At 38.4% G+C, this 18,786-nt stretch overlaps 1 protein-coding gene across 4 annotated transcripts in view; it reads right to left on the minus strand.

Moving 5' to 3' along the window:
- Positions 1 to 18,786, minus strand: part of LOC122783891 (kinesin-like protein KIF13B) — a 38,536-nt gene that overhangs the window by 14,200 nt on the left and 5,550 nt on the right. For all 4 annotated transcript variants that reach the window (XM_044048844.1, XM_044048843.1, XM_044048842.1 and 1 more), the window contains exons 5-31: positions 14,886 to 14,898; positions 14,737 to 14,797; positions 13,835 to 13,927; positions 13,136 to 13,316; positions 12,308 to 12,395; positions 12,000 to 12,134; positions 11,119 to 11,231; positions 10,918 to 11,023; positions 10,211 to 10,423; positions 10,008 to 10,118; positions 8,990 to 9,124; positions 8,618 to 8,748; positions 7,600 to 7,686; positions 7,288 to 7,466; positions 6,888 to 7,089; positions 6,638 to 6,800; positions 6,382 to 6,528; positions 5,053 to 5,202; positions 3,230 to 3,349; positions 2,477 to 2,650; positions 2,243 to 2,400; positions 1,711 to 1,843; positions 1,484 to 1,630; positions 1,372 to 1,401; positions 1,149 to 1,248; positions 223 to 349; positions 35 to 90 (exon numbers count right to left, since the gene is read on the minus strand). In XM_044048844.1, coding sequence (XP_043904779.1) covers positions 35 to 90; positions 223 to 349; positions 1,149 to 1,248; positions 1,372 to 1,401; positions 1,484 to 1,630; positions 1,711 to 1,843; positions 2,243 to 2,400; positions 2,477 to 2,650; positions 3,230 to 3,349; positions 5,053 to 5,202; positions 6,382 to 6,528; positions 6,638 to 6,800; positions 6,888 to 7,089; positions 7,288 to 7,466; positions 7,600 to 7,686; positions 8,618 to 8,748; positions 8,990 to 9,124; positions 10,008 to 10,118; positions 10,211 to 10,423; positions 10,918 to 11,023; positions 11,119 to 11,231; positions 12,000 to 12,134; positions 12,308 to 12,395; positions 13,136 to 13,316; positions 13,835 to 13,927; positions 14,737 to 14,797; positions 14,886 to 14,898 — 3,353 coding nt within the window. The remainder of the gene's footprint in view (positions 1 to 34; positions 91 to 222; positions 350 to 1,148; positions 1,249 to 1,371; positions 1,402 to 1,483; positions 1,631 to 1,710; positions 1,844 to 2,242; positions 2,401 to 2,476; positions 2,651 to 3,229; positions 3,350 to 5,052; positions 5,203 to 6,381; positions 6,529 to 6,637; positions 6,801 to 6,887; positions 7,090 to 7,287; positions 7,467 to 7,599; positions 7,687 to 8,617; positions 8,749 to 8,989; positions 9,125 to 10,007; positions 10,119 to 10,210; positions 10,424 to 10,917; positions 11,024 to 11,118; positions 11,232 to 11,999; positions 12,135 to 12,307; positions 12,396 to 13,135; positions 13,317 to 13,834; positions 13,928 to 14,736; positions 14,798 to 14,885; positions 14,899 to 18,786) is intronic.

The raw sequence follows: 18,786 nt of genomic DNA on the forward strand, positions 1-18,786 counted from the left end.
CGACTGAATTAGGACAAAAAACAAACAAACACACCACTGAGATCCAGAAACAGGACAGGAATGTGTGTTTCCATTCCAGAGACAGGAACCCTGCAGAGAAACAGCAACATCATTACACTGATGAGAAACCACGTCCATGACATCTGATCCTGAGCGGCACAGCGACAAAACAGCGGCACCGAGTTGTTACCAAGATTTTGCCTGCGTTGGACTTTGAGCTACCTTTCTGCAGGCGCTCCTGGGATGCCGCTGCCAGTTGACGGCACCAGGACAGCGTTTCTTTCTTCTGTGAGAGTCAGACGACACTCCAGCAGCTGGGACTCTCTCTCAACATCATCCTCTGACTTATCTGGAGTGCAAATAAGGGAATGCTTCATGAAAACAACAACAAAAAGACACTCATACATGTGGTAATAAATGTTCTGCAGTAGACCAGGGTGATAGACGATTATTAACTATTATTCTATTCATATTCTGTTGTCCCAATAAATTATTCTCAAAATAACAAAAATAATCTGCATATGTTGTAACTACAGTTAACGTGATTATCAGTTGATTACTAAATGAATCCCTATTATTTTGATAATTGATGAATTGGTTTGTTTTGTGAATTCAGCGTCTTAAACATCAATATGTTCAGTTTTCATTGTTGTTTCTACATTTTTGGTTTTTGGACAAAAGGAAAACAAACAAATTAAAGAAGAAATTAATCAATCAATGAAAACAATCAACAGATTAATCAATAAAAAAAACACCTTAGCGCTATCCTATTTGTCCCATTTGTGACACACTACATCATCGTTCTGATAACATTATATGGATTACATAATGATTATTTACAGGACAGAAATTGTCTACTATTTAGAATAACAACAATAGTTTGTTCTAAATGGTAAATAATAACTTGCTGTAACAGCTGCGATGTGGATTTTGCATGTATGTTAGAAATTGTCAAAAAATATGAGAAGGTAAAATTCATTCGATCATTAAAACTGAAGCACAGGTGGAAATGAGACGTATCTATAAAAAGTGAATACAGACTAGGAAATAGATGTAAATGTGTGTAAATGTTGCTGCTGGAGCACGCGTTTCCATATCAGAGCTTGTGATCATAAACGTCGACTGCTGAGTGTGATCCGCAGCTTCACCTGGTTTGGAAACTATCTTCTGTAGCTGCTGGTCCAAATACTCCTGCCTCTGAGTGAGTGTGACCATCCACTGTTCTCTCATCCTCTCCAGGTCCACTTCCTAATGAGCACACACACACACACACACACAGGCAGAAACACACATTCAGACCTTTTGATTTGAGAAACAAAAGTCCCAAGCCTATTATAAAGCCATTCTTTATTTATTTATTTTTTTACTTACTTGATAACTGTCCATGTCTTCATCACCACCCTGAAATGAAACCAGAGAAACATTTAGAAGAAAGTAATGTAAAATCCTCTCATATCAACACAGACTGTCTTTCCTCGCTCACCCAGTGTAATTCACTGCCTCTGGAGAGACGCGTCTGTCGGACCTTGACGTCTCCAATGGACACGGAGAGGACGGAGGCAGCAATGAGGGGCATGGTGCCCGAGTCACACACGGGCCGCACCTCCACACGGACGCGACGAGACTGACCCTGAGGGAGCAGATTTACATTTGAGAGACAAATCAACATAAATCCAGGCTCTTTGATGACGATGACAATGATGATGATACCTGTCTAAGCTGGAAGATTCCTCCTGTGCGTACGTCTTTGGCGGGCAGAACCTCCACCGCTGTGAACTCTCCGGCCTCATTCAGCTCCATCAGCTGCACCCACAACTCCAGCCGACGGGTCACCTCACTCCACCTGTGGGTGAGAGACACAACGCGGTCAGACGTGACATTAAAGTCTCTGTAAACTGATAAAAAAACATATGTATTTGATTAAATGTGTCTTTTTGGATTCTCAAAGATTAAGTCAAAGTTTTTGATGTATATGTGAGAAAGACATTTTATATCTTACGTTATTTAAATAACTGGGAAATCTGGAATGTGTGACTGAGTGTGAACAGCAATGTCAGTTTGATTCCAGTTTGCAGGACTCTCCTTATTTCAGTGATATCACTATCACTATTTAATATTTTAATTGGAAAAAAAACAAACACACAACACATTCAAAAACCTATTTTGAATATAATGAAAGAGCCAAATTTTAAAGTAAAAAAAAAACTATTTTTATTAATTTTAATAAAAATTGATGCTCTACCTCTCTCTGAGGGATCTGGTCTTGGCTTGAATCACCCCGAGGTCCCAGAGCGCCAGGTTTCTGCGATGGATTTCCTGTTTGTGACCAAACACTTCGATGGCCAAAGCCCCTTCAGCCAAAAAGTCCACAAAGTCTTCCGACACTGGCACAGACAACTCCTGCACAGACAGAAAAGAGAGTAAATCTGACATTTTCTGTCCTTTCCTGCGTCTTTATTGACACTTTTTTTTTTACCTTGGCGCTGTCAAAGACCACACTGCACTGAGGGTCTCTGGTGTCAGATGAAGAAGTGGACGGCGCCATCTCTGGAGCGATGAAGACGGGCTCTTCTTGTCCCCAGAAGTGGTACTGGCAGAAGACAAAGTTGGAAAGATGGCGAGGAAGACCAGTAGCCTGGAGGATTTTCACCTGGGAGAGAGCGAGGATGAGGATATTTTGTTATACATGCAGCAACAGAGAAATAACACTATTTCTGCAGTTGGTTTGAGCCTCAGACTCCATTGTGCAAAATTTAGGCTGCTTTAGAGATGTATTGTTAAAGTATTATTCTTTGGCTCAAACAACCCGTTTATTCAGTTTCCAAGAAAACAAAGTCTAACAAAGATAACTACGATATTAAGTCGACTTTGAGTTAATTAAAATGGTCACATTTCACAGCACAGTGAGCTGGAGAAAGTCATGATAGAGAGCAGACACAACAATCCGTCTGCCTGCCAGATCCATAATTAATTTCTGACTGCAGTATTTTCCCATGGGCAGTACCTCAGATTGAAGTTGAACTCACTTCCACTTTAATACTGGAAACATATTTAAAGTATGTTTATCAGACACTTGAATGCATTGTTAAGTCTGTCTGTGAGTAAACGTTGTTATACAGCATTCAAAACAAGTCTCTCTTGTGAATGACACCCTGGGTCTCAGTGAGATTGAACTCAATTCTACATGAATAAATGACAGTGGGGTTTGTTAATGAAGCCACATTCTCACCACACAGTCCAGGTGACGTTCCACTGAATCTCCGTCCGTGTTGTGGATCTGCACTGGACCCCCTTCTTCCTCAGAGCCTTCAGTCCCACGCCACAGCTCCACGTGCAGCCGTCCAGCCACCTGACACACACACACACACACACACACAGATAAAACAAACAGATGATGTTTTTAATCACTTATTGTAAGACATATGTAAGTGTATTATTGAAAACCACATATTCAAAATAATTATTAAAGAACTATATAAAAATATAATTTCTGGATTGTATCGCACAACACTATTGATTAACACTTTTTTTGGATTATTCTACTAAACAGGAAACTGAAAATTATCAAATCATTTTAGACATATCCAGTAGAAAATATATATTTATTTTTGCCAATTACAGTTTTACAACATTAAACTGTAAAAATATAGGCTTGTTTTGTTTTTCCAAAACAATTTATTAATTGACATTTTATTATAGACACATACAAGGGCTTTTTGTTTTGTTTTTATCCCTTCTCTCTTCTGGCATTTGTAATTGCTTCTGACATTTTGCATGATTTTTATGACATTTTCAGCCCAGTCCAATTCTCCCAATACTCAAACTTAGTAAGAATATTATAAACAAATGCTTATTTACACAACACACCCACATAGAGCAACATTAGCATCCATTTTCAGTCGTGTAAGTGGCCACCTTATGTATGTAAGTACAATGTTCATTCTCCTTTTCTTCTCTATTTTGAGTAGAACTCCCTTGTTCTCTAACTAAAATAATATTAATTCATAATATTACATAACAGCATGGGCTCAAAAACACCCATCCCAAATCAGACATGTGGCCTCCCTATATAATCAGGCAGAGGCCTGTCCACTGGCATCATTGTTGCATATCGAATAAATATACAATTTGATTCGTTTTGACAGCTTTACCAAATTTCAAATACCACTTTTCTTAAATAAGTGTCTAAATGTGTCAAAACAGCAATAGCTATAAGCTCTTTGTGCGGCACATCGGCTTCATCCTCTGTCTTGTTACTATGTTAAACTGCATTTATCTAATACATAAATCAATGAATGAATAATAACTTGGTGCCATTCTCACAGTAAACAGCTGTGGTTAAAAACAAGCCCAGTGAGAGCAAAAACTCTTAACCGCAAACACCAGAAGAATGAGCTGTATGAATAGATCTGAGGGAAACTGTTATGATATGACATGAGTGATAATTCTCTGTGCGTCACAGTAATTAAAAGGTACATCAGGCAGGACTTCTTCCATGATAACAATCCTGTAATACCTTTTCAGCATAATGTAAATCAAGTGAACTGAGAGAGCGAAATCAACACTTTTGCTCTTCCTCTGTGACGTTTACAGCCTCGCAACCGAGTCTGTAGCATCACAGGGGAGTTTTGACCAATCACTGCACACGTTTACAAAAGACAAGGAAACGAGTTGTATAATAAACACAATAAAACATTTGTCAAGATCGGCAGAGGGTTTCAGAGATGATAGATTAGTCTCTGTTTTTGTATTGTATTTGTCTGCGCTCGTCTGATGAGAGGAGCTCAGACGACAGAGCTAAAAACGTGAGTATTTTTCTGTCCTGTGGATTAAAACAAAAATCCACTAACTTTCCAGCTCACCTGCCAAAAACCGCAGCTTTGAATCAATGGTTACACACATTAAATATTGATTAGTGCAGCTGTAATTAATTCATCATCAAAAACAAATGCTAAATGGATCGACAAAATTCATCCGTTTGGTGTCATCTGCAACCCGACATGATTCAGAAGAACACACCTAACATGTGACAACGGCAGAACACACTCTTACCTCTCCCTTCTGGTTGATGATGGGCACTGCGTACTGCAGCTTGACGTCGTAGAACAGACAGGCCAGGAAAACGTTGGCCACGCCGATCAGACTGTGATTCTCCTGCTCGTCGAAGAACGGGTCGGCGCGTTTGAAATAGGACCGCATCACCTGGTTCAGGGTCAAAGCAGAGCAGTAATGGTGTGAGACTGGTGAATTAACCTGAAATTAAATCATCCTGCATATGGATTCTAAGCTGGAAATACATTTGGACTTTTTGATGTCTATGTCTCAATTTATTTACTTATAGGAATCTGGGTAAAACTTTGTTTTACCCATAGATGGGTTTGCCAGCTTTACTAATCAGAAAGTTAGGATATCTTAAAACAGACTCCACTGGTTACAAAACGAGCTCCACTTGAATGGAAGTCTGTGGGAAAATTAACCTACATTTCATTTGATTTATAACGTCAGTAAAACATTTTCCTAAGGAGTTAACGGTCTCAATCACTAGTTTCAGGTCTTCAACAGCGCATGATCAGTTTTGTAAATTATATTCCTTATTTAAAGGGAAGGAAAAAAATACAGCACATACACGTGTTAAGTATTGAATTCAGGTATTTCAATGAGGCTTTGGGCTCGGCCCCTTATCTCCAATGAAGGACAAACTTAACGCTTCAGCATATCAAGACATTTCAAGGTTTGAGGAATTTCTACTGCTTTCCAACATGACTGAAAGCAAGGACTATAAAGACATGGTTTGGCGAGTTTGGTGTGGAAGAACTTGACTGGCCCTCAACCCCATCGAGCACCTTTGGGATGAACTGGAACAGATCTCATAAATGCTCTACAGGATGAATGGACACAAATTCACATAGAAACAATTAAAAACCTTAGGATAAGTCTTCCAAAAGGTGTGGAAGCTGAACCAACTCCATATTAAAGTTGTGTACATGTCATTACAGTCCCTGTTTGTGTAATGGTCAGGCATCCAAATACTTTAGTGTGAGTAAACACTCCAGTGTGATTGTTAGGATTATCCAACAGGAGCCTGGTTTGCACCGACCAAAATGTGAATGTCGAGGTTTCAAATCAGGAGATCAGTTTTTTGTTTGTTTTTTTTAATCGGTGATGTCACGACCCGGTTACCACTTGGTTTTCCCTGCACATACAGTATTCTCTACTTATTCTGCATCCCAGCTTCTTAGCATATAAATCAGTTTCAAAATGTCAAAAATGTCAAAATTATAAATTCTGACAGATATCGACTGACGTCTGATGGGGGTGAAAAACTGTGCCAACAAATTATAAAATCACCAACTCATCAGGTTGTCATCACTCTCGACTCACAGGATTGTCTTCATCGAATTCCTTCCACTCCTGGTAGAGCTCTCTCATGTCCACCAGCCTGTTCTCCATCTTCTCCAGAGCCCAGATCTGCGTCCCTTTACCCTTACGACGGACCTGAACGGCCGGCTCGCTCAACACCAGATCACGCTATGAAAAAAAGAGGAGGAGAAGAAAAATCCACAAACACTTGGTCAGAAACGAAAGCCTGGTGTGAAGGGACTTTGAAGGCACACTTGTGTATATATAGATCCTCTACCTTCCTGTTGGCGTCCAGATTAGAAGCAGGAATCTGAAGAGTGACCAGGTACTCTGTTCTCTTGTTCAGTTCCTCTGCGATGAAGCTGGCCTCCTGAGCCAGCAGGTTGGCCCGCACGATCTGCTCCCTGAGGCGCCGCAGGCTGCGAGTCATCATTGCCTCTCTGCACCGCAGAACAACAAACGCAGGTTTTATGAAGTATCTGAATATGCACTTCTCTTTCAAAAAGGAGAAACTGCCCCGCCCTCACCTGTCCTCACTCCACCGCCGCAGACGTTTGTGGGAGCTGGGTGATGTTACGGCAGCGGCACTGGCCGGGAGACCCGACACATCCAGTCTCTGACGGAGCTGCTGCAGCTCTTGCTCGTACATCTGCCTCTGCCGCTCCAAAGCACAGCGTTTCTCCTCCTCATGCTGCCTCTCCAGGGTCTGCAGCACTGACTGTAAGGGGTCTGAGGAGGAGTCAGGAAGTTGTCGGATGAAATAAGGAAGAGGGGTAAAGTTAGGAAGACTAAATGTGAAGTTTATATACTTCTTCTTCTTGGCTAAAACGTATAAGTTTGTGTTTTTATGCAAACACAGTTTTATAGAAGAAGCGTCATTTATCCCCGTGTCATTCTTCTTCTATTTTCCTGCTCAGTCCGACTCACCGTTGCTGCCCATGCCTTTCATCATGACCTCAGTCTGGGCAAACTCGTAACTGAAGCTCCGCTCACTCGACACGTCGCTGGACGCGTCCGTTTCCGACTCCAGTCGCTCGGCGCTCAAAAACGTCCTCATCACAGCACTGTCCGCTTCATCATGAACCATATGTCTGGGCAGGTTGATCCTGTGTGTGGTAGTGGTTGTGTATCAAGAACCAGAAGGAACCACATCGTGAAAAACGGGAAGAGAAGTAATGAGTTGGTGTCACATGGGGAAATAAACGGCAAACATTAAAACACTGAGCAGCTGAAACACACCTGAAGAAATGGTTGTTCCCCCACAGGATTCTGTCGCCGTGATGCAGCTGCACTGGACTAGTGATGGCGGCACCATTTACACATGTGCTACAGAGACACAACAAGCATCACACATCATACAATCTCTGATAACAACAAAATAAACACATTATACACGCACACTCTACCAGCTGAACATGTCATTTATAACTACAGGAAAATTGAAAATTCCACTTCTTAACATGTACACAGATTCATTCTATATTCAACTTCACATGATATATTAATCACAACTAAAAATTTTAAAGCATTTCCATGTTATTTATTAATAATTGTGACCACATTTTGTTGAGGCAAAAATCATTTGAGGTTTAATTGAGGAAACAGGACCCTATTCTATTTATGCTTTTCAGTTTTCTAAGTTGGATCTTTTAATGAATATCCTTTGAATTTCTGTCTAAAAAGAATTCAAAGTATCCTAAAACCCTTTCATATTACACATACATCCACAGGGTTGATCAACCTTGTGAACTATTTAAATGTACAAACTCCTCTAAAAGCTGTGTGACATCACCAGGGTTCCTACAGCATAAGGCAAGTTAAATTTAAGCATTTTTTAAATGCCACTTTTACAATAAACAAAAAACACAAAGCTGCCCAAAACACATTAGTAAGGGACAACTTTGCTCAAGTGTTTATTTCAACATAAAACATGACTTTGTGGTCCATTGCAAAAGCCAGAATATCTACTGTACTTGACAGTGTTGGTGTGAAGTCCTGGCTGAAAACCGTTTTATTGGTTCCACTGTCCTAATCTACGTGATATTACTGCAAAAGGCATTTTGGTAAATCTTTTTTTTTTTAAATAACTGTTACCAATTATTTTCAGATTTCCAATTACAAAAAATAATCATAAAATCCTACTTCCGATGTGTTAACAAAGAGGGATTTAAGACATTTTAATACTAATTAAGGCCTTGTTTTTACATTTTTACATTTTTACATATGAATTCAATGCCTTGGTTGACTACATACATACCGAGCGTTACGGTGAGGCGTGAGCACCACGTTGTTATTTTCAGCGATGTCGATGACGCAGTGCTCAGTTTGGATGGCCATTCCACACAGCTGGATGTCCTGTGAGTTAGCCGAGCCCACACGAGTGTGCTCCTGGACACAAGAAGACAATATATATATATATATATATATATATATATATATATATATATATATATATATATATATATATATATATATATATAGATATATATATGTATATATATATATATATATGTATATATATATATATACACATATATATATATACATATATATATATATACATATATATATATATATATATATACACACACAGTGTAGTACACAGTGTGTGTATATGTGCAGGCACTACCTTCAGGTAATAGACTAGCAGCTCATTGAGAGCAGGGTCAGCGTTAAGGTTGACAAGGAAGCACTTGTCTTCTACCACTCTGATCCCAGAAGACTGCAGAGATATTCCCAGGCTCTCCAGCTGCTTCTGACGTTCCTAAAGATAAAACACAATCAAGATTTAAAACATGAATTGGTAACTATTGTAGGGTGTGACTGTTGATTAAATGTGTGAAAAAAACTTTTGATTTACAGAGCAAAAGCATGTGTGTATGTAGCTGTGTCCTAACAAGTGTGCAGCTGATGGAGTCTTCTTCCTGCTTCCATTAAAATCCCCAAAAAACTGATATATTTAACCATATCTGATATAAAACATGTAAATTATATTTCATTTTCAGTATTTTTTTTTTAATTTAGTTGTAGTTTTGTGTTGCATCAGTTTTATGATTATCTATTCATTTTGATGGACCCTTTTTTAAATATTTTATGTAACACTTAAGGAATATAGAGATGCATCAACAAAGACACCGGCATGTGATGTATCTCAGGATGAGAGACAAACACAGAGGACTTACTAACCTGGAATATGATTTAAAAATATAACTTATCTCCTCACATATTTCTGATATGAACAACAGATAGAAATTATACAAAAATAAAACACTATTTCTACAACAATTGGACATGAAGTAGAAGAACAAACACAGGTTTGTTTTTTTATCCAACCATATCATAATTATATCTACTTTTTGTATTGTTATTATTTTGTAGAGTTTATTTTCTTTCTTTCTTATTCTTTGCATTATCCAGGCTCAACTAAGTCCAACTTATGTTGTAATAAAGGTTTACAAAAAAATTAATTATACAACGAAAACAGGCAAGTTTTCCGCATGAGAAGGAGCCAACGATTCATGTGTCATTTGGGACAGTCTACGTCGTGGTGTGGTGACGCATTTTGACAACATCCAGATGACAAATACACACTTGGGCGGATCCAGACCCTGGATTGAGACACAGTTTTGTGTGTGTGTGTGTTTCACCTGTGCAACAGCCTCAGTCTTCCTGAGTTTGTCCTCCCAGGTCACCATCATTTCTTGGATCAGTTTCTCCGACTCCTCCAGCCGCTCCTTCAGCTCGGGCGCCTTCATGGACTGACAGTGACACAAAAGGGTTATTAAGCGACAGTCACAGTGTTGAATATATAATATATAATAATAAATATATATTATAAAGTGATGTGAACCTCCGCTTCTGTGAGCTGCTCCCTCAGTTTTTCCACTTCCTCTCGCAGTTCTCGGATGATCCTGGCGTTGGGATCTTCGTTGACGACGGCGTGGTTGACTATGTTCTTTGCTCGGTCGGCGTAACGCAGGGTAGACAGCGTCTCATCGTAGTTGTCTGCTGAAGGACTGATGGTGGCGACCATGGCCGTGCGGCTGTTCCCTCCCAGGCTGTCCTGCAGGCACAAACACACATTTAACCACAGTGAAAAGACCAAAATGTCAAGGATTAAAGTTTGGATTAATTTGAAATAAGGAAAATCCACTGGTTTAATTTGGTGAAACACTGATTGAATATGTAAAAGACATAATGATTTATGAGCACACCGACTTAGATAAATACCATGCTGTCTGGAACAAACTGTAAGATTAATTCAAATGCTACACATTATAAACAAAGACAAAATTAGCCTTTATTTTCCAACTAAGCAGAGCTAATTATAATAAACAGCTAAGCTCAAAAGTAAACGGGGAAAATGGATTAAAACCACATCAGATAAAGGATTTGAAAAGTTCATACACTGCCCCTGTTGTGTATTAAACATGTAGTGTAGAAAGACTGTACTGTGAAAATGCTGTCCAGTTCAAAATATGCAAAACAGAAGAGGATACACTGCAATAGAACCTTTACTTCTGTTCTGAAGTTCTGTGACTTATTCTCTCTGTGTACCTTGAGCAGCCAGGTGAGGACAGAGTCCCTGTAAGGGACAAACTTGGTCTTCCCAGCTCCCTGGTCGGCCAAGGCAGAGATAACCAAACCAAGAGTACTGAGAGATCTGAGAGGAAGGGGCACAGAGAGAGAGAGGAAGACAAGGTGGGGATTAAAGAGAGGAGTAAATAGCGGGGGCAGGGAAGGATGATGTCGACTTACTTGTTGATATTGCTCCCTTCCTTCAGTCTTTCCCCCGCTGCTCCGGTCTTCGCCGCTCGCTCACTGCCTGCCAAGTCCACCAGACTCAGCTTGCTCACTTTCTCGCCACTGGTCTGAAGCAAAAACACACACACATCCATGTTTATTATAATCACATTCAAATGCACCTCCCAAATCCCTCAGTCCATCTTTTTCTAGTCTGGGTAGTATCACTGATAGTGAAACTGTTCTGCATTCTGTGACATGAGGCTACTAAAGCTGCTACTAATACATTATTTTCCATAATCAATGTTGAATATTTTCTTAATTACTCAATCCATTATACGTTTGGTCTATAAAATGTCAGAAATTATTATTATTTTGTCCACAAACCAAAAGTTTTCAGTTTTAATGATTGTTTATTGAGAGCTTGTTTATTTATTGGTTGTTTAATTACTAAAAAAGTAAGAGTCAAAATGTTAAATTGATTATCATAATAGTTGGTGATTAATTTATCAATCAATTAATACAGTATTAGTGGCCCTACACACTACAAAGTATAAATCAGGCTTCAGTGATCTTATATCCTAGTGTTTATGTCACTTACCATAATATTTCCAAAGTGAAAATTGAACTCTTTTTTTATTGTCTTTTCTCCAAAAACATGTGGGAAATAAATGCAACTACTGAGCTTTGATATCAAGTTTTAAAAAAAGACAAATGTGTAAGACAAGAGAGTTCTCTACAGATCTGTGAATGATACTTTTCAGTGTTTATTTTTAGCAATCAAGCCTTGATTTGATGCCTAAACTATTCTTCTACCAACAGACTATTAATAGCATAAGAATAATTTTCCATTTGGCGTGTGTGTGTGTGTGTGTGTGCGTGTGTGTGCTTCCTACCCCAGACTGCAGGTCCATGAGTGTGTGTGTGAGGATGATGTTGAACACAGCGTGTGATCTGCTGCTCTCTTCGTTCATGTTCGTTGCCGCCACTGTGCGAGATTTATTTCCCTCTGACATGAGGGATTCGATGTCCTGTCAGAGACGCAGACAACACAAACAAATAAACTCTAGTCTATGTCTGTATCCATCCATATGAAATCACTTTTACTCTGTTGGCATCTCAAAGTAATAAAAACAAAAAGTAAACGGACCAAAAACTGACATTTATAAAGTAGCTCATAATGTAAAAAATACACTGACAGTACCTTATAGCAGGCCACAGCAAGGCGGGAAAGACCGTCGACATAAGGCCCAAAAACTTTGTGCTCTCTCACTCTCAGCGCTTGTCGACTTCTACAGAGAGAGAAAAAAGAAAAGCAAAGAGCAAAAAAGCAGAAAAATATATTTTCATTGTGTTGCTCAAATAAAAAAGAAGTAAGTAAACTGTGTTCCTCTCTTGCTGCAAGAACAAATCACATGATGAGGCAAATGTGCGTTACATTTATAGCTAAAGCTTGGCAGCGATTAACATATTTTAACCATTTTCAGTCAATTTTAAGGACCAAATTCATCTATAATTGAGAAAATAATCAGCAGGAATGGAAAATAGGAAGTAGGAAAATAATCAAATGTTGCAGCTTCTGTAAAGTTTAATATGATGAACGTATTTTGTTATGTATTGACAGTAAAGCATGAAGGAAGTTGATGACATGGACCTGCTGAAACAGAGCCACATCAGGGTTTAAAGTAGGGCTGTAATTATTAAACTATTTATTGTTTGTTTTTTGTTTTTGTTAGTGTTTTAAATAATAAAAACAAATTACATGATTTTCAGCTTTTTTAAAATCTTTTCCGGTTTGTGGCCAAAACAAGACATTTGAGGAAATCATCATTTTGAAGTTTGGGAAACAGTGATTTTAGCATTTTATGGACCAAACAACTACTCACTTGTTCAAGAAAATAATTGACATCAATTAATTGTGAAAATAACCATTAGTTGCAGTCGTAGTCCAAAGATTTCATTTGAAGGGTCCAAGTGAATACAAAAGATCTCCCTGTTTTTAATTCAACTCAATCAAAAAAGGTTTCCTCACCCTTTCGGGTCGAGCAGGTCTCGGACCTTCTCGTTGTAGATCTCCATGTAGGAGACTTCCACAGTGAAGCTTTCTCCCTCTCGAGCCTCCTGCACAGTCCTGCTGAACAGGGAGCTGCAGAGTCGAGGGATCAGACCAGGCTGCTCTGCTGAGCCCATCATGGTGTACGACTTCCCAGAGCCTGGAGACACACAGTATTACTACAAATTACACTAGTACAAAATAAGCAAAGCAGTATTAAAAACCCCAACTGTGTCATAATGAAATAGTTTTTTTAGGAATGGTCATAGTAGGATGGTATGATCAACATTCAGCTTTAGAGTTAGAGTTTTGGAAAGTCAATAAAGCTTTTTTAAACAAATTAAATTGTTTGTTGGGTTGTTGGTTTGGAGACATGACAGCTTTTTAAAAGATGTGCAGCATTAAAATTAAGTGACATTTAAAAAGGCCAACTGGTGATTTAAAATAGATTTGACGAGTTGGGCTAATGACAGCGGCAAAGAAAAAGAAAAACTGTACGTGACTCTAAATGAACACATGCAAACCCTTCTTAAGCTTTTATGCATATTCAATGTGATGCAATGAACACTCCAAAATAAGATGGAAAAATAGATTCAGATAACTCAGATGGAAAAAAACAAGACAAATAAAATGACTGATGCACTGATCTGCAAAACGTTTACCAAACCTGGGATTTACCTGTCTGCCCGTAAGCAAAGATGCAAGCGTTGTAGCCCATGAAGGCATTGTCCAGCAGACTCTGTCCAAGGCACTGGAACACAACATCCTGACCTGCACACAAAGAGCAGACATCACACACTGTCATGTCTCCAAGTACAAACTGTGACAAGATGAAATGGTGAATAATACATTATATATTACAACATAACTTAAATTATGAGGTAAAGAAAAAGCACCTTCTACACAGACTCAATGATCAATACACGTAAATAGAGGCTGATGCCAATTTGTTGAAATCAGGGCAGCCAATATTTGACACTGATTTTTTTTGGGCCCATATTTTCTTTTTTTTACTTTTTTTCCTCCGACTAATATAATTGCTTATTGATAAATCTGTTTAAAGATAACAAACCATGCAAACAGTTATTGAATAATACTTATGGTCTGTCTCTCCAATCTACATATCAGGACTGCTGCAGTGCAATTATATACAGTATTTTCAATAAAAATGATGCATAAACTAAATGTTGAATACATGAAAAAGGGTCATTAAAAAAAAAAGAGAACAAAAATGCATAATTTGTAATAATTTGCTGAATTATAAATAATAATTGGCCAATGAACTATATTTACAACATAACTTAAAGTGGGCTATAAAGACTCAAAAGTCAAAGAAACGGCTCAATGATCAATTGTTAAGAAACTCTTGTTGATGTTCAGAACCATTACAATACACAAGCCTAAAACACTAGAGGAGAGGTAACTGGTGTGTAACACAATCCTCAATCATCCTGGCTTCCTCACACTTTCCATAAATAGTCGTGAATATCAGGAAACATTCTGTCAGGGGATAAGTTTGAGAAATGACTCCGCAGCGAGCGTCTCATCAAGCGGCACACCATGAAACAAAGCGTACAAACCTGCGAATTTGTCTTTCTGAGATTCATCCATGGACCAGAAACAGTAGTCGTACGCAAAAGCCTGAGGAGAATAAAAACACGTGACACAGGAGTCTGCAGCATCTTCTGCACAACATTTAACACAAATTAAAGTTTAATTCAACACTTACCTTTGGCTGACTCCTGAAGACACAAGAGAGAGAAAAAGGAAAGGTCACAGTTAATAATTGGCGTTAAAAATAAACACACATGCGGCCATTTGAAATGTTGGTGTGACTCTATCACGGCCGTGTGGATTTACACAGCAGAGGAAACAACAGGAGACCCTGCCCAGGCGAGAACATGTGAAAATATTCATCAAACATCATTATTATTATTATTATTATTATTATTGTTATTATTATTATTATTATTATTATAATAGTTATTACTACTATTGTTAATAATAATAATAATAATAATAATAATAATAACCACATGACGACTGCATACTGCATAACTAACCTGTACTTTGTACTAAGAATGATTTCCATCATTGGAAAAATGATGCATCACTCTGAGTAACAGTTTTGGACACAATTGTAAACAAATTTAATATCTCGGTTCAAATGTCACAAAGTCAGAAACACAGAGAAATGCATTGAGATTTTTATTTTACTTTATTGGGCCATTTTTCTTCAGTAATATTTTTTCTGCCTCAAAGCAAACTCATATGATTAGTTTAATGACGTAAATAAAAAAGGAGAAAAACTGGTCGAGCCATGGATCACTCTGCTTATGAGGCATGTCGTTAGGCCTGTGAGAGGGCTTTTACTTTCAAAATCACGTACTAAACCAAAACAATAAAATCTAGTTTTGAATGTAGCTCTTAGCTTCATTATAGCCGGGGGCTTTAATGGTTTTTAATCTGCTTGTGTGTGTGTGTTACCTCTTTAGGACATTTTCCTGGCATTTTTATGACTTTGTCAGGACCAGTAGTCCACATAGAGACAGACTCATTCAAATAAGTGTCACTTTTTAAGCAAATACTCAAATCAATGTGCACTAGTTGCAAACAGTAGAAAACCACAGCATAGAAAGAGCAGCATGACCAAAAAAAACAACCTGATGCAACTCCAGGTCAAAGTCTGCAGAGTAAAAAGGGAGAGTGTCCGGGATAAGGGCTCAAAGGTGTTTTAAAACTGAAGTGAAGCCTGAAAATCTGCTGAGTGACTCATCCTCTTTAGATGATTGTGAATCAAGCAGGGAGGACGTCCTTCAGCAGCGCGAAGAACCTCACAGTCTCTCCGTGTCATTGACGCACAAATCATACGGCATAAACCTCTTTAAAACACACTTGTCACAGTGTTTTTTAGGGTGGATTCCAGAGCAGACCTCTATAATAGCCCAGGCATCAGCATTCCAGCAAGCAAATGTCAAATTTAATTATCAAACGTGCACTAAGCTCATACGGTGCCATCCATCACATGCAGCATTTAAATTAAGTCGAACAGGAAAGTTCAAGTTCACTTCAGCACATGAAACCCTGCATTATGTTTGATACTCATTATTCATTATGTGTCGTAAATGTTGACCGAAAAAAGGAAATGATTTATTCACCACAGACCAAATCTGAACTAGTCACTGTGAGACAGTGTATGTGGTAAAGTGTGAAGTCGATATATAATTGGTTTTGTATTGACAATGCATCATATGTCTACTTGTATGTGGAAAACAGCTGCAGGAGATTGAACACAGTGTGAGAGAGTGCCGGTTGCCTCATCATTCCTGTTATCCAGCCCTCGGCTTCACTGCATAGAATCAATAACAGAAATGATCACAATATAATTTCCTTTGATGGTGAGATTCTTGTCTCTGCCCGAAAGGTTTAAAACTTTTTCTTCAGCTTTCACTCAGGAGCAAAAATCTGTTTGTTTTTTTATCTCAACACAGTCACTTTGATAGGTCACAACAGGGAAATCACAGGTACGACTAATCTAAAAAGGTGAATATAAACTGTCACACAGCCCTGACTAAGAGCCAGCGTTAATATCAGCAGCATCTGTGCTTTTCCTGCTAAAATGTTTCAAATATCTGCTGTGAAAAAAATCATTTATTATGCCATTATCAATATCAACTGATTTGAAATGTTTGATCATGTCAACATTTGTTGCCATTACAGCTTTACTTCTTGTTTCATCAATCTTTTTCTCTGTCCTTTCACATTTCTTTTACCCACGTATGAACAAAACAAAAACAAATGACTTTGTTGATGAACAGAGTTGCCAACTAGTGAAGTCACATTGTGGACAAGGTGGAGCATCGGCAAACTCAAAAGTTGAGACATAAAGAGAGTAAATATTGAACTTGTACAACCGCCACATGACCAGAAACATGACGCCGCACGATTGAAGTTGTGTCTATGTCTGCAGGATGTGTAAAAGTGGGTCATTTTTGTTGACATGTGTGTCATAAGATGAAATGTGAGTATTACAGAACCCTTCTGTTGCCCCCAAGTGGTCAGAAAAATACTTACAAGTCTGAATCTGGCTATGGAAGTAGATAGATAAATAGATACTTTATTAATCCCAATGGGAAATTCAAGTAAAGCAAATGCAAAGTTTCTCCTCTTCACACATTATATTCTGTAGATGTGGGGAAAAAAACAAGCCAACAAGTCTCTCTAGTCTACTGTTTAGGGTTATTTTTAAAAAGGAGTGTCTATAGTTAGTTAGCGCCATAATTAAACACTGTAACATAGAAACCATGTCCTGCCTGTGTCAGCACAAGAACACCTAACCGTCTTGATATACAGTACTCTCAGAGGGCTGCTCCACAGAAGCATCACTGAAGAAAAGTGATTAAAAATGTTCTAGGTTGCATTGTTTCCCTCATGCTGGGAAGTAAATGTAGTGGTCACCCACTGAGCCAACAAAGAAACAACTGCATATTAACCAAAACACCTCTGACCAAGGTACCAAGGTCCACAGCGAAGCCCAGGGAACCATAACACCACATACACACAGGCTTTACTCAAGCAAAAATATCAGTTTTAGGGTTAAAGACAGCAAATTTAGTAAAGGCCACACACATGAGGGGGCTGTCCTGAAACAAGGCCTCCCTCTGTGAGACGTGGCTGGTGCATGAAAGAGCAACATTAAGTCCTGTCCTTTCCTCGACAGGCAAGGGCATTCCTGAGATAACTGGCAGAGCCTCGCAGCACCAAGGAGTCACTACGGCAGAGGGAGGAGGAGGAAGGTAGGACACAGAGTCTGTGTCCAACAACAACAACACACAGGCCTACAAAACTTTACCAGCCTCCCAGATTAGAGCGGTTTGATAACGCACATCCCTTTTGGGTGGATATTACAAATACCAGACTCCCCCGAGTCAGGATCTAAAACAAGCAAAGACTTGTGATGCTATAAACAGATACAAAAAAACATATAAGTCTTTAAAGTAGGGTTCTTATCTAAGCCAAGCACAGATAAGAAAGGCACATAATTTCAGATACTTTTTTCTAAAAAATTGTTCTGATAAACATTCCTGCAACAATTCCATGTCAATTTGCATACTGTATAGCTTATAAATAATATCTCAATATTTTTAGGCTATGACCCAATACATGAGATATATCTCGATATATATCTGGACACAGTGTTTCACTGAGCTCATGAAAACATTTGTTAGGAGGTCTGTGCTTCTCACAGGACGGTGACAATACCTTCTAAATACTGCAATATAAAAATAAAAGAAAATATCTACTGTAAAATGATGAAAATACAAGCCACCTTTAAGTTTAGGTGAAACGTGATATATTTCTCTGACTTTTTAATGTTTATTAAAAGATATTTACATGTGAAAGAATGGTTAAATTCAGCTGTAACAGGCCTAGAATTGTTGTCAACTGAGTTTTCTTAAACAAACTGTATGTCAAATCGATATAGTTTAATTAATAGTAATTTAATATCATCATATCTGATTAAATACTTCATTGTCTGTGCTGTGCTGCAACAGTCTTTAAAAGACATCACATGCATACATATTATAAACTAATAACATCTTGCCTAGCCGCAGCAGCGTGTGTTTTTA

The sequence above is a fragment of the Solea senegalensis genome, linkage group LG17 (genome assembly GCF_019176455.1).
Source record: "Solea senegalensis isolate Sse05_10M linkage group LG17, IFAPA_SoseM_1, whole genome shotgun sequence".
In the NCBI taxonomy this organism is placed as follows: domain Eukaryota; kingdom Metazoa; phylum Chordata; class Actinopteri; order Pleuronectiformes; family Soleidae; genus Solea; species Solea senegalensis.